Source organism: Glycine max, chromosome 13 (assembly GCF_000004515.6).
Source record: "Glycine max cultivar Williams 82 chromosome 13, Glycine_max_v4.0, whole genome shotgun sequence".
Taxonomy (NCBI): domain Eukaryota; kingdom Viridiplantae; phylum Streptophyta; class Magnoliopsida; order Fabales; family Fabaceae; genus Glycine; species Glycine max.
In genome coordinates, this window is record NC_038249.2 from 40,559,532 (window position 1) to 40,573,396 (window position 13,865).

The following is a 13,865-nucleotide window of genomic DNA, read 5'->3' on the forward strand; positions in this document are numbered from 1 at the left end:
TTATTGCACTTTGCTTTCCATGATAGACAGGACACCAAATAGATGAATGCATGGTATTGGTTGGAATCATTATGAGTGTGGGGTGGGGACCAACATGGGGAATTAGAAAACAGATGAATCTGAACATATTGTTTGGTAAAACTTCCTTAGGAGGAATAGTTGCCTGAAATTAATTAAAGAATTAAATTAGTAATACTTATAATAGTTGAAGGATTTTAGATTTAAGTACGCATATAGGATGACGGACAAAATTAATTCATAATTAGTTTGAAGTTAATTCAAAGTTAGAAAGAGCTTACTTTTTAACTAAAAGCATCTAATCTAAAGTTGAAAGTTTTTAACTTATTGGCATCCTCGCTCCATATAATAATTGTCTTACAATTAGTCTATAATAGATTGGATTCGGTCCCGATACAAGAACATTTAATAAATACATTTTTTAAGTTAATTCAATAAACTATAAGTTTTTTATATTATTAAACTAATTAACGAATTTTAAAATGATAAAAAGGATATGCCTATATTTTTATTTTTATTTTATTTTATTTAAAAGATAATTTTTTTTAAAATAATTATAGTTTTAAGTTTTTTTATTAATTTTGAAATCTTATTATTTTATATTTAAATATCAAATATTTTTAAAATGACAAAAAAAAATAGTGCAATAATTAAAAAAAAGTGTAATATAAAAAAAGTAACCCAAAAGATAGTAAAAAAGGTATAATGGCTAGTATGAAAAGTTAAGAAAATAATGTATAAACAAATGCTATAAGTTTACTAAATATACTTTGTTATCAAACACTTTTATTTTAGTTAAATAATATTTTTAAGTTAATTAAATTAATTTTATAAATTAGTTGAAAATCACCAGTCAAATATAGTAATAATATTTTTTAGAAAAAACTATATAAAAAAATTATTAATTTTAGTATTTATATACTCTGTTCCATGATAATTTAGGCATAAATGAATTAGTTATTTTGAGAGCAATATAAGCCCATTTACAAAGGATCCAATGATAGTGTTCACGAGTTTGGATAATTCATGAATTTAGATCTTGACATTGTTTTGAATTGAATCTAATTTAACCCATTCAAATTCAATGATTTTTCTGTTTTGGATAATGAGTTTTTATGTTAAAAAAATTACAAACCTTGATGACCCAACTCTTTAATATGATATTTTATTTTATTTTATTTTAATTATTATTTATATTTTTTGTTTTTATTTATTATTTTTTACAATTTTAAAAAAAAATTGTAAACACTTTTTAAGTTTTTCTTTACCAAATAGACCCAATCCAATCTGTCATTAATCAAATTAGTCTAATTTGGGTTTGACATGAAAAATACACAAATTCGATAGAATTCAAGGACAATACACAATTTTACCTGTTTGATGGTTATTTTCCTCTATAAGAAGAAACACAAAATAATGTCTCGTATCAAACAAATGGCGAAACATTATAAAATGTTCAAGGGCTACTGTCCTTTTGAGGACTTGTATTATCCAAAATTAGCATGATCATAGATTAGGCTTGGTCCAAATGACAGCCCCTCAAGTCCTCAACCATCCGCCCTTTACATATGGTCCCAAAACTAATCAATGATCAACTTTCAATTCCTTAACTCAGAAGGCATAAATAACTAGAATGAGCCCACAAATTCATTAATTAAGAGATAAATAATTATCTAGTAGGATAGCTGTCACATTTGAGTGAATGAGAGAGAAAGTCTTTAAAAATTACATTTACTAAGTGAGTATATCACTTTATTATAAAAATTATTCTAGATTGCAATTGCGGCCACATTTTCTTGTAATGTCAAGAGACCAAATAAAACTACAACCACAATTTATAAGCGTACTTTCTGCTTGTTCACAATTTACATTACTCTAGGACTTTATAACAATATTACACATAATTTTTTGCTTTGACGAGGTAAACATTATGATAGTTTATAACTAATGAAATTACTTAACAATGAAACATGAATTATTCTTTGTAAACCATAGGAATCAAAGAGATAAATTTTATAACACACACATTTTGTATTTTGTTTATCAACTGAACTAAAAAAAATATTGTGAAAAATAAGAATTATGCTCTTACGTGAATGTATTTACCAATAATTTTTGGTGAACCCCACCTAATTTTGGATTGCTTTTCACTTTCCTAACGTGAAGGCAAAGCCACCGGTCACCGAACCACGAATTCGATATTGCAATTACTCGACCTATCATTATCAATATTGTGCAAAGAATTAACTTAATTGAGTTAGAGAGAAAATAATAAATTAAAGAATTAGAAATAGCTTTCAACCCAGAAAGAAGGTGAATGACAATTGAAACGTTTCTAAATTTTTTAATTTACGATGACAACGCAACAACATAACAATGACCCACCCACCCACCCCCACCGCCTTTTACGGCGCCCCATTTGCAACACCCACGCCACACGGATCAACGACCCGACCCGGATTCCCGTTCGTTCGTTCGTTCTTTCATTCCTCTCAGATCTTCTCGAGCTTCTCGCCCTTCACCACCGGATTCGCCTTCGCGATCTGCTCCCTCCCCATTCCCTTAAAGTCGAACTCGCACGCGTGCTGCTCCGGGTAACGGTGGGTCCCGCAAAGCATCATCCCGCACCGGCACTTAAACCCCGTGAGCCCCACGCGCCGTCTGCAAGTCATGCACCGGTTCTGCTGCGGCGCCTTAAGCTCCTCCGCCGCGCGTGGCGCGTCAACAACCACCGCCGAAGCCGGATCTGCTGCCGGAGCGGAAGAAGACGACGGCTGAGAAATCACCGACGGAGGCGGTGGCGGAACGAGAGACTGATTCAGAACCATCTTCGCGTTGGAAGATTGCTGCTCTTTGAGCTGGAAATCGCGGTAGCACTTTGAACACATATTATGCGTGGCAGGGCTGCCAAAGAAACCGCAATTGTTGGCGCAGAAGCGCGGCGCCTGACATCTGTGTTCTTCCGCCATTTTTTTTTCTCGATACCTGAAAAACGAGATCGGAACCGATCCACCGGTGAGAACACAAATTTGAATTTTCGAAACACTAAAATAAACGCAGAGAAAAAAGAAAGGAAGATTATTATTATTACCGTTAGGGAGAAGGATGATGGAAAATCGAGGGGGAAAGGGAGAGGTTGGTGGTTATAAGGGAAAGAAAAGAAAGGGAAGGAATCTAGAATTTGAAGGAAAGTTGCAAAGAAAAGAACCTCCACACGCAGACGCACACGATACACCAGCGAAACGAAAATTCCAGAAACGCTTTCTTCTTCTCTCTATCTAACTGGGTTTTCTAACCAAACGGAGCGCAACGCAACGCGTCTATTGAAACGGTCTTTTTAAGGACGTTCTTTCTCTCTCTTGGTTAGCCGTATGGGGTCATGATTCTGTATCTTCTTCAAGCCGTCTACGCTATACTTCTTTTTCTCTTATTATTAATAATTAATCATCACTCTATTATCCTCCTTAATTATTTAAGAAAAGTAAAAATCATGCATATTAGTAAAATCTTTATTGAGAAAGTCACTCTACTATTTTTAATTGAGTGATTATATTTTGATAATTAAAGATTTTACACATTCAATATTTTTTTCCTTTTTTAGCTGTATTATCAATTAAATTATTTTTTTCCTCCTCTTAAGGGGTAAAGAACTCAAGTTATTTAAGAAACATTTTTTATTTTTTATTTTTGGAAAAAAAGGAAATCAACCCCAAAAAGCACTAAAACCCGCAAGTTATTCAAAAAATAGTTTTCAATTTAATTTCACGGTTCATTAGTATTTTGAAATGTGCATTTTACAAAATAAATAAATATTTATTTTATATAATTAAAATTTATAATATGACATTTTATTTTAAATTTTCATTTAGTTTAAATTTATCACCGAAGATTAAAAGCACATATTTATTATTTTTTTAAAAGAAGCACATTTATTTTAAGAATTAAAATAAGTAATTGTTGGTAGAAATTGAAAAAAGAAAACGTCGTTTTGTATTTCTAGGATTAAGAGTAAGTTTATAATAAGGTATTAACACTAATCAATTATCTGTCTTAAAATCATTTACTATATATTATCTTTGTTTTAAAATTGAAATAATTAAGCAGCAGGCCAATTTGGACCGTCTCGACGGTGAAACACACGGCGCCGCGCGGATAAGGGCAGAAAGAGTCCACGGGATACGAAGCATAAGTATTCTGGCCGTACATTCGTTCATTTCTTTATTATTTTCTTTTAAAAAAAAGTCACTTTTTTTATATGTGTATAAAAAATGAAAATATAAAATTTAGTTTTTAAAAGAATAATAAATGTGGTAAATATATTTGTTCATTAATTTCTGTTTGTCACGTGGCACAAATGAATAAATTTATCATTAAAATGATTTTCAACATAATCATTTCTAATTATCAGTAAAGGCATGTTTTATCATATAATATTTTTTTTACTTTTTGTGTTTTTACTCCACTGATATAAATGTGTCCGTGAAAGATGTAAATACAAAATTTAGTTTCAGAGAGTATAAAAAGTGTGATAAATATATTCGGATCTTAACAATAAATTATAACTAATTATTATAATTTAAAAAAATTTATAATGATTGCGATAAAATTTTGGGAGAGTTATATCACATTGGTAAGTGTTTATATTCTATTATATAATTTCTAAGCTATCAACATACAAAAAATTATTGTAAAATGATAAAAAAAAATTATTATTTCTATTTAATCAAATATTATTTATTTAATTATTTTTTTATAATTTTTTCATAATAAAATATGAATGTCTATTTGTATATGCAATGACATCAAATTACAAATTATAATAAAAGTTTGTTAATTTTTAAATTAATTTTTTTAAAATTATATACAATTATTTTTTATTGACTAATCATTTAAGAAATCATAATCTTAAAAAAATCATTCCCAAAGAGGTGGGCATTTTTTACATTACAATTATAATTTTTCCTAAAAATTATTCATGAATCTAATTTAACTATAATACTTTCCAATAAATATTTTTTACTTGATTTTTTCATCAAACATGGGAGTCAAAAAAAATATTTACGAGTTTATAAAATAAGTATTCTTTTTTCTTTTAAACTCAATTTAGTTTATGAGTTTTTATTATTAATTTAAAGTTAATAAAACAAATACAAAAAATAATTATTTATTATATTTTTTCTTATTTAATTGTTTTTCTTTCACCTTAATTTCATGATCTGAATTTTAGTTAATAACCAAATCAAAATTTTAAACTTTTTTTCTTTCACCTTAATTCCATCAAAATTTTAGTTAACATTTTGTTATTAACGTCTAGATATATTTGTCACTCGTTTTATATTTTTGGAGATTAAATTTTATATTTTCATCTGATAGATGGGAAGACAAAAAATCAAAAAAGTATTATAAGACAAATATATTCTTATGCTGATAATTAAAGATGATCACGTTGATAATTATTTTAATGACAAATTTATCTGTCTGTAACATATAGATTATTTCATTAATAGTGACGGATGAAAGTTAATCACAAAATATATTTATCACACATTAAAAAAAATGATTTGACATTGAGGATGCATTGTTTAGTGTATACAAGTCCTCTGAAATTGACAAGTCGAATGTTGTTTGCCTCGGAAAATGGTTCTTAAACATGTATTATTGTCAACTGGGTGATGTGACCCCATTAAACCCATTTTTTATTTTATTACACACTCAAATAGGTGACAAAATACAAAGGACTGAAAGGTGTAGCTGCCAACAACACTAGAGACTAGAGAGAAATTTAACCGATGTAGTACATGAGGTGAATTTTAAGTTTTTAACCATGTCTTTTTTATAAAAAAAGGATAAAAATTTTATAATTTTATTCAACCATGTTTTTCTTTAACTATTAGAAAGTTATATATTTAGTGTGTGTTTGATTTATAGTAACTTTCAAAACACCTAAATAGAGAAGCTTGGGTCATATTTTGAATCAATCCTCAGTTTTAATAACTTTTGAGTTTCAATGACTGGTTTTTTTAGACAACCTTCATGCTATGTTATTAGATCAATTCCTAAAGTTGGTCAAATCTAATAAAGATTTTTTCCCCCTAAAACATAAACAATTGCCAACCTGTTGTTGTGCACAATGATTTCAATTGTTACCGTCTAATGGGGTGGGAAAAGCACACAATAAATAGCAAGCTAAGAGAAAAATAACAGCATACAAACAGAAGAACACTCACAAGCAAGAAATCTCACTCTCTCAACTCAAAATAGACAAAAAATACACAACATAAGGTGAAGGCAGCTCAACGACAATCTGTTTCGCAGAATAAAAAGAAATAAAAATAATTTAAAATGAAAGTTTTGAATTATAAAAATGTGAATCCCAAGTTATTTTGCTTTTTTTTTTCTTTTCAAAGGGGGCATGAGGCTGAAATTTAGGTTTTAGAATGCAAAACAGGTTTCTCACCACATTTGGGCCATAGGCCAAGGCACAGAAATGCAACAACTCTTAGAAAAATTTATTTTTTATTTTCTTAGAACATTTAATTACAAAAACATCCATTTTAAAACGTTTTCTCCTTTTTCAAAACATTTATTTATTAAGTAGTAATATAAAAAAAATTCTAGCACAATATATAATATAGTAAAGGAAAATTATAATTAAGGTATTACATAATACACAAGTAAATACATAAATAAAAAGTCTTGTTACATAACAAAAATTGGTTTTTGCTCAATCGACAAACATGAGAAAAACGAAACGAAAGTGGAAGAAGAAGCAGATTCACTAGAAGAAAAAATGATGTATCAGGAAACAAATTGGCAAGAGCTAGGGGATTTGATCACATTATGGTTGAAACAAATTGACATGTCTCGGTACAATTGCTAAGAAATGGTTGTCTTTCAATTCATCCATATTTTAGTCTAGTTCAAGATGGTTGTCTTTAAACAAATTGACTCACTAGAGTAATGTAAATTGTCTCGGTACAATTGCTAGGGGATTTGATCACATTATGGTTGTCTTTCAACATTTTTTGATAGATGATGTTTCCATCATTTTTCACATACTTAGAGAGGAGAACAAGACGCCGATTGTTTAGCTAAGCATGACTTGGGATTGGAGGGGGATTGGGGACAAAGTTTTTGAGTTCCCTCTATATTTTTTGTCTTTATGTTTGTTGGTTGATGTCTTGCATATAAATTTTTACAGAGACTTATGAAGTTTTTTTTCCCCTTCCTTTCAAAAAAAAAAAAAAAGACTAGAAGAAGGAAAAAAGAAGAGTGAGGCAGGAGAGAAGAGGAAATGTTAAGAAGGGGATGGATAGAATAGGAAATTAAAAACCAAAAATTTAGGGGTCGGGAAAGAGAAAAAAGGGCTTTCAATATATCATGGGCCTTGTTTGATTAACGTGTTAAGCCATAACCCAATTCACATTTTGGTCCCATCTCTAAATTCCAGTGGCATCCAAAAAAATTCAAACATGCGCATACAAAATTTCTGAACGGGGTCTAGCTCACCGCTGGTACCGTATTATGGATAAAAAAATTCCAACATGTGAAAATTATGGTTATATATAAACTAAAAAGGATAATCAAAATTGCCCATACACATTTACTATTTACTACAACTAGATGATATTCATGTTTTATAATCATTGTAAAATATCATAATTTATACTACTAATAAATCAATAAATATTTTGTAAAAAAAACAATAAATATAAATTAGTGTGTATTATCCTCAATGACTATAAATTCAATCAATGTAAACAATATATACATGGGTCACACCAACCATTCATATCAAATAAGGTTGGAAGTTTTAACAATATTATTTACCAAATCAAATGAATCCTAAAATTTGTGCTCCAACTACACGTTTTTTTTTTTCACTTATACTCAAATCATACTTTGATTAGTATGATTAATTTGATTACTTTTAAAGAATTCATTTTGATCATATTTAAAACTTTGGTTAAATTACAATTTTGATCTCTTGTAATTTTAAATCTTTAATTTTGCTTCTTCTATTTTTAAATCAAGACATTTAATTCATCATATTTTTCAAAATAAAAAATTTTGACCTTTTTCTCAGTCAACGTATAACTTAGATAAGCCCTTGACATGATACTACTTATGTGAATAAATATTAAATAAAGTGGAAAATAATTTTTTTAATAGGAATTTAACATTGATCTTTTATTCATAAATAAAATAATAAAATTTTAACACACTTATTTTGTTTAGTTAACTATGTTAAAATTATTTTCTATGTATCATTAGTCAATAATTATTATTATTATTTCAAATCATCAAAATTTATAAAATAAAAAATATTTAATGTATAAATATTTTTAAACTTATTTTATATCATTTTATTTTGAACAGATTGCATATTTTTATTTTATCAATTTATAATTAAATTTCATAAATTAATATGTAAATTATTTGCATTTTAAAAAAAATTGATTTTAATATGCATATTATTTTTTTCTCTAATTATTTACATAAAATTATTCATAAGTAAAACAATAAAACACTTATTTTTTTAGTTAACTACATTAACATTATTTTCTATGTATCATCAATTAATTAAGAGTTATTAATTTTTTTCATACTATCAAAATTTATAAATTAAAAATATTTAATATATAATTTTTTTAATTCTACGTAAATAAATAGAGTAAAAATAATTTGTATGCTAAAATCAATTTAAGAAAAATTATGCAAATAATTTACAAATTAATTTATAAAATTTAATTATAAATTGGTAAAATAAAATAAAATTATGTCAACTATTCAAAATAAAAACATAAAATAATATAAAATAAAATTAAAAAGATTATATATTAAATATTTTGTAATTTATAATTTTTTGTAATTTTTTTAGAAAATTAATAACTCTTGGCTAATAATATATAGAAAATAATGCTATTATATCTAACTAAACAAAATAAGTGTGTTAGTGGTTGAATGAACCAAAATTACTTATTTTAAAAAATAAGAAAACTAAATGTCTTGATTTAATAACAAGGAAATCAAAATCATAGATTTAAAATTATATGGACAGCAACATTACAATTTAGCCTTAAAACTTTGATGGACGACCACGTGAATCTAATTAAGTTAATTAAAAAGGATGTGCATCCAAATTTTATTGTCGTAAATCTAAGTTATGACATAATATTTATTATTATTATTATTATTAATCCTATAATATATATTCTCTTCGGTCTTAATTATAAATAACAAAAATCTTTTATTTTTTTTCTCAAATATAATCAAATCTTACTTACCTATTTTTATTTAACCGACTCTTTCCAAGATTATCTATTTAATAAAATTAAGAACTTTTTTATGTTTGATATCAAGTTTCAATAATTAATAATTTTAAAAAAATGTTTGTATTTTTTAAAATAACACAATTTAATAAATTTAACTAATCTTTTTAATAAATATGAAATATTTCTCTTCTTTTTTTCCTTATAATCAACAACAGAATTCAGTATGATTTAGTTCTATCTTTTTGTTAGATTATAAGCTTGCCTTCAATTAAATTATTGCGGTGTGGAAAGGAGTAAATAAACTTGTCTTCTCTTTTATTTGAAATCTCCTCTCATCTTTAACAAACCTTTTGTTTTTTACAAGGCAAATAATATTATTAATGTGGTAAAAGAGAAAAACTTACTGGGTACCAGAAGTACCAACAAGCTTCTCAAAGTGATTACAGAAGTTACCCAATGAGAATAGTGACTCATGATACATTATTCCACATAATTAACGCCCACCAAATTATCCAAGCAATTTAAAATTACCCCCTATACAATTACGTCGGAGGGTCCTTTCTATAAACTATTTATGTAACAGGGTTTCTTTCGAAAGTTATTACGCAAGGGGTCTGTTTTGTATGAAAGTCACCAGTGTCATTAGCAATAAGTGGGAACTACCATTGTCATTGGCGAGAAAGGAGATGACATGAACGGTCCCGCCCCGCCATTGCTGTTGGCGAGACAGGCTGATGTGGTCGTCCCACCATTGGCAAGTCTGGTGACGTGGAGAGAGTTGCCAATGCTTCTGGCGATATAGGTTGCAGGCTAGGGCTCAAACGTCACATGCACGCAGAGGTCACATGTAGCCTAGGACAGTGGTCTCGTCCCTGGAAATGGCGAGACTAGTGTCGGGAATTCTAGTTTCCTTTAAATAGGCAGCTTTTGCCTTGAAAATTTGTAGTAATTTTGAAGAGAGAAACAAAGAAAGCACACAGCACCGTGTTCAATCAAGAATTTACAAATCTTACGTTCATTAAATAGCCCAGCTTTTGCCTTGAAGTTTCTCATTCCCTCCTTATTTATTTAAAGTAACAATTTTTATTGTTGTTTAGTCAATAATTTACGAGCCTTGCGCTCATTCTCTTTCAAGTTAAGTTTTTAAATAATTTTTATCATTTACAAATTATTTATTTTGAAGTAATAATTTTTGTGGTTAGAATCAAATTTGAAGCTGAAGTTTAAGTATAATAATTTTTGGAATTAAATTTTTTATTTTGAAATTATTACGAGTAATTATTTATAAGCCTTTGTTGATGGTTTTTATGCCTTAGAAATTTTTACATGTGACCCTTCCAGTTTTTGAAGTTAAAGAATTATTCACAAATTATTTAATCGGAGTAATAATTTTTTTGTTAGAATTAAGTTTTAATTTGTAGTTTAAGTTTAATAGAGTAAGCAAATAGATTTTTTTTTTTATTTTTATGATTCACAAATTATTTATTTGAACTAATAATTTTTTTTGTTAGAATAAAATTTGAAGCTGAAGTTTAAGTGTATTGATTTTTGTAATTAGAATTTTTATTTCGAAGTTATTTTTATTACGATTAATTATTTATAAGCCTTTGTTGATGTTTTTTTTTCTTAAAAATATTTACGTGATTTCCTTCCAAATTTTGAAGTTAAGGAATTATCCAAAAATTATTTAACTGGAGTAATAATTAACATAATATATTCTACAATTAACAAAAATAAAATAAAATAAAATATATTATAACAAATAAATTAAAATACAAAGAAAATTTAAACGCAAAGAAAAAATTAAAACACAAAGAAAAATTAAAACGCAGGAGAAGAAGATAAAATATTATAGAGGAACTTGGGGGAGAGGTTACAAGGGTATACGCGTTCTAACGGAAGTTTTTTTTTTAAAGAATGAACATGCAACAGTCACATTATTCTCGCCATTAGTAATGACGATATATGCTCAAAAAAGCTGACATCCTGCTCTGCAACCTACGCTGCAACCCTAGCTGTGCATGTCTCGCCAATAGAAAGGGCGATACTCTCTCCACGTCATTAGACTTGCTAGAAGCAATGACGGGATGGTCACATCAGTCTGACTCGCCAACAGCAATGGTGACATGTTCATGTAAGCCGCTCTCTTGTCAATAACAATGACGGTTCAGGTCATATCGCCAATAACAACTGCGACAAACTTGTAAAAATGACCCCCCTTTATAAATAGTTTAAAAGCATACCCTCTTTATTAAATATTTTGTAGATGAAACCCTCTTATGTAAATTTGCCCCATAATGTTTCATTCATCCCTTCACTCTCAAAACAGATTTTCTTTCAAACACCACTGAGGATTATTGCGTCATTGACAAAATTATTCCGGTCTAAGCTTTTTAGGTTACGTTTAATGTTACTGTTTATCATCACAAACTTATGCAACCAAAAAAAGTATATCAAATCAATATTTGAAAATAGTATCAAATGATAACAATTATAGATATTTAAAATTACAAAAATTAAAATTATTAACGTTCATCACTTTTAAGAATTATACCAATATTCGTACATTTAGAATCTAAATTAAAAGTGGAATTGACGTGGACTGTCAATATTTATTTTTTATATAATCAATCAATAAAAAAGCAATCTTTAATATAATTTTCAGATCAATTATTATAAAAATCAATTACATGCAGTGATGGATCCAGAAAACTTTTTTAAAGGGCCAAAAAAATTAATCTATAATATTTTTATAGACAAAAAATATTATAAACTTTTACAAATACAAATCTCATGATAAAAATATTAAAATAATCAAGTTTTTAGAAACTTAAAATATAAGATGGATAAAATTAGTATTATTTTATTTTCTATTTTATCTTTAATAATTTTTTACATTTTTTCCTAAAAAATATATTTTATGAGGGCAACTCAATTTTTTTATGGAAGCAAAAATAATAATTAAGTATATTCTAATAACAAAATTTACTTAATGGAGACAATTGCCCCCATATCCACGATGTAAACTTGTCCCTGATTACATAATTATTTGTGATTAAATAATAATATAATTTATTAAGACCCTAATACATATATTATTTATTTAAAAATTAATTGAATATTAGAAATTTAAATTATTATTTCAATAAAAATAAAATTTAAATATATTAAATTAAATGAATTACGTCAAAGCATATAATTACCTTTTTTTTTAAAGAATACAATTACCTGGTTAAGCCTGAGTATAGTTCTAAAACTTAGATTACACAAAAAAGGTTTTATTTTAGCATTTAATTAAAATGTATTAAAAATATAAAAAATTTGTATTATTATTTATAATATATTATAATGAATTTTATAATAATTATTTTAAATATTATAGTATTCTGCATACACTTAATTAATTAGTAATATAATTATATTATATTCAAAATACTGAAGATTTTTAAAATTTTATATTAAATAAAACATGTTATTGTTATTTTTACAATAATGAAATTAGAACTTAAAATATTTTATGCAAAGTATCTAAATTTCTTACCACTAATCACTAATCAGTCCAAGTAAGTTTGACATTTCCTTTTTAAATTGATTGATTGATAAAGTAGAAAATGCATTTTAAAAAAATAAAATCAAAACGCAACGCATTGGGTGATAGCCTTAGCCACCACCCTTTGGATGGAAATTTCACACACACAAAAAAAACAGAAGCTAAACGCGTATTTTTGGGACACCAAAACCAGAACATTGGGTTTTCTCTTTTTTCTCTTTTCCCCTTCTGTCCTCGAATTTCCGATCAATTCCGATTTCAACAACAGCTAGGGTTTCGAAATCGACCACACCTTCTCCTCCCTCTTTCCCCAACACACACGATCGCGATGCACCTCTAGGGTTTCTCCCTCTCCCTGGTTCGAAATTTCGATTCCCGTACATGCCATCGGTGGAGGAAGAAGATGTATAGCAATTTCAAGGAGCAAGCGATAGAATACGTGAAGCAGGCCGTGCAGGAAGACAATGCCGGAAACTACGCGAAAGCGTTCCCTCTCTACATGAACGCCTTGGAGTACTTCAAGACGCATCTCAAGTACGAAAAGAACCCTAAGATCAAGGAAGCCATCACGCAGAAGTTCACCGAGTACCTGCGCCGGGCCGAGGAGATTCGGGCCGTGCTCGACGACGGCGGCCCCGGTCCGGCCTCCAACGGGGACGCGGCTGTGGCTGCAAGGCCCAAAACCAAGCCAAAGGACGGTGAAGGCGGTGGCGACGGCGAGGACCCCGAGCAGGCCAAGCTCCGGGCCGGGCTCAACTCGGCCATCATAAGGGAGAAGCCCAACGTGAAGTGGAACGACGTCGCAGGGTTGGAGAGCGCCAAACAGGCCTTGCAGGAGGCTGTGATTTTGCCTGTAAAGTTCCCTCAGTTCTTTACTGGTGAGTGAGTTTCCATTTTGTTCTTGTGCTTGACAAGTGTGTAAGAGATTTTCTTCTGTGAAATTTGGTTGAATGTTTGTTTCCTTCTGATCTTATTTACAGGGAAAAGACGACCCTGGAGAGCTTTCTTGTTGTATGGACCTC

At 28.6% G+C, this 13,865-nt stretch overlaps 2 protein-coding genes across 3 annotated transcripts in view; one reads left to right on the plus strand and one right to left on the minus strand.

Moving 5' to 3' along the window:
* Positions 1–2,287: 2,287 nt before the first annotated feature.
* LOC106795660 (zinc finger A20 and AN1 domain-containing stress-associated protein 3) lies at positions 2,288–3,406 on the minus strand. Of its 2 annotated transcripts, none has more exons than XM_041008473.1 (2): positions 3,227–3,406; positions 2,288–3,003 (listed from the first exon to the last, which is right to left on the minus strand). In XM_041008473.1, the coding sequence occupies exon 2, from the start codon at positions 2,985–2,987 to the stop codon at positions 2,511–2,513; it is 477 nt and encodes a 158-aa protein (XP_040864407.1). In that variant the 5' UTR covers positions 2,988–3,003; positions 3,227–3,406; the 3' UTR covers positions 2,288–2,510. The 2 variants fall into 2 exon arrangements, with proteins under 2 accessions (XP_040864407.1, XP_040864406.1); XM_041008472.1 differs by having other exon boundaries at positions 3,110–3,403.
* A 9,578-nt stretch (positions 3,407–12,984) lies between these two features.
* LOC100788150 (protein SUPPRESSOR OF K(+) TRANSPORT GROWTH DEFECT 1) overlaps positions 12,985–13,865 on the plus strand; it is a 4,774-nt gene continuing 3,893 nt past the window's right edge. Inside the window, exons 1-2 of the mRNA XM_014766023.3 lie at positions 12,985–13,721; positions 13,824–13,861. Of these exons, the coding sequence (XP_014621509.1) occupies positions 13,247–13,721; positions 13,824–13,861 (513 nt within the window). The 5' untranslated portion in view covers positions 12,985–13,246. The remainder of the gene's footprint in view (positions 13,722–13,823; positions 13,862–13,865) is intronic.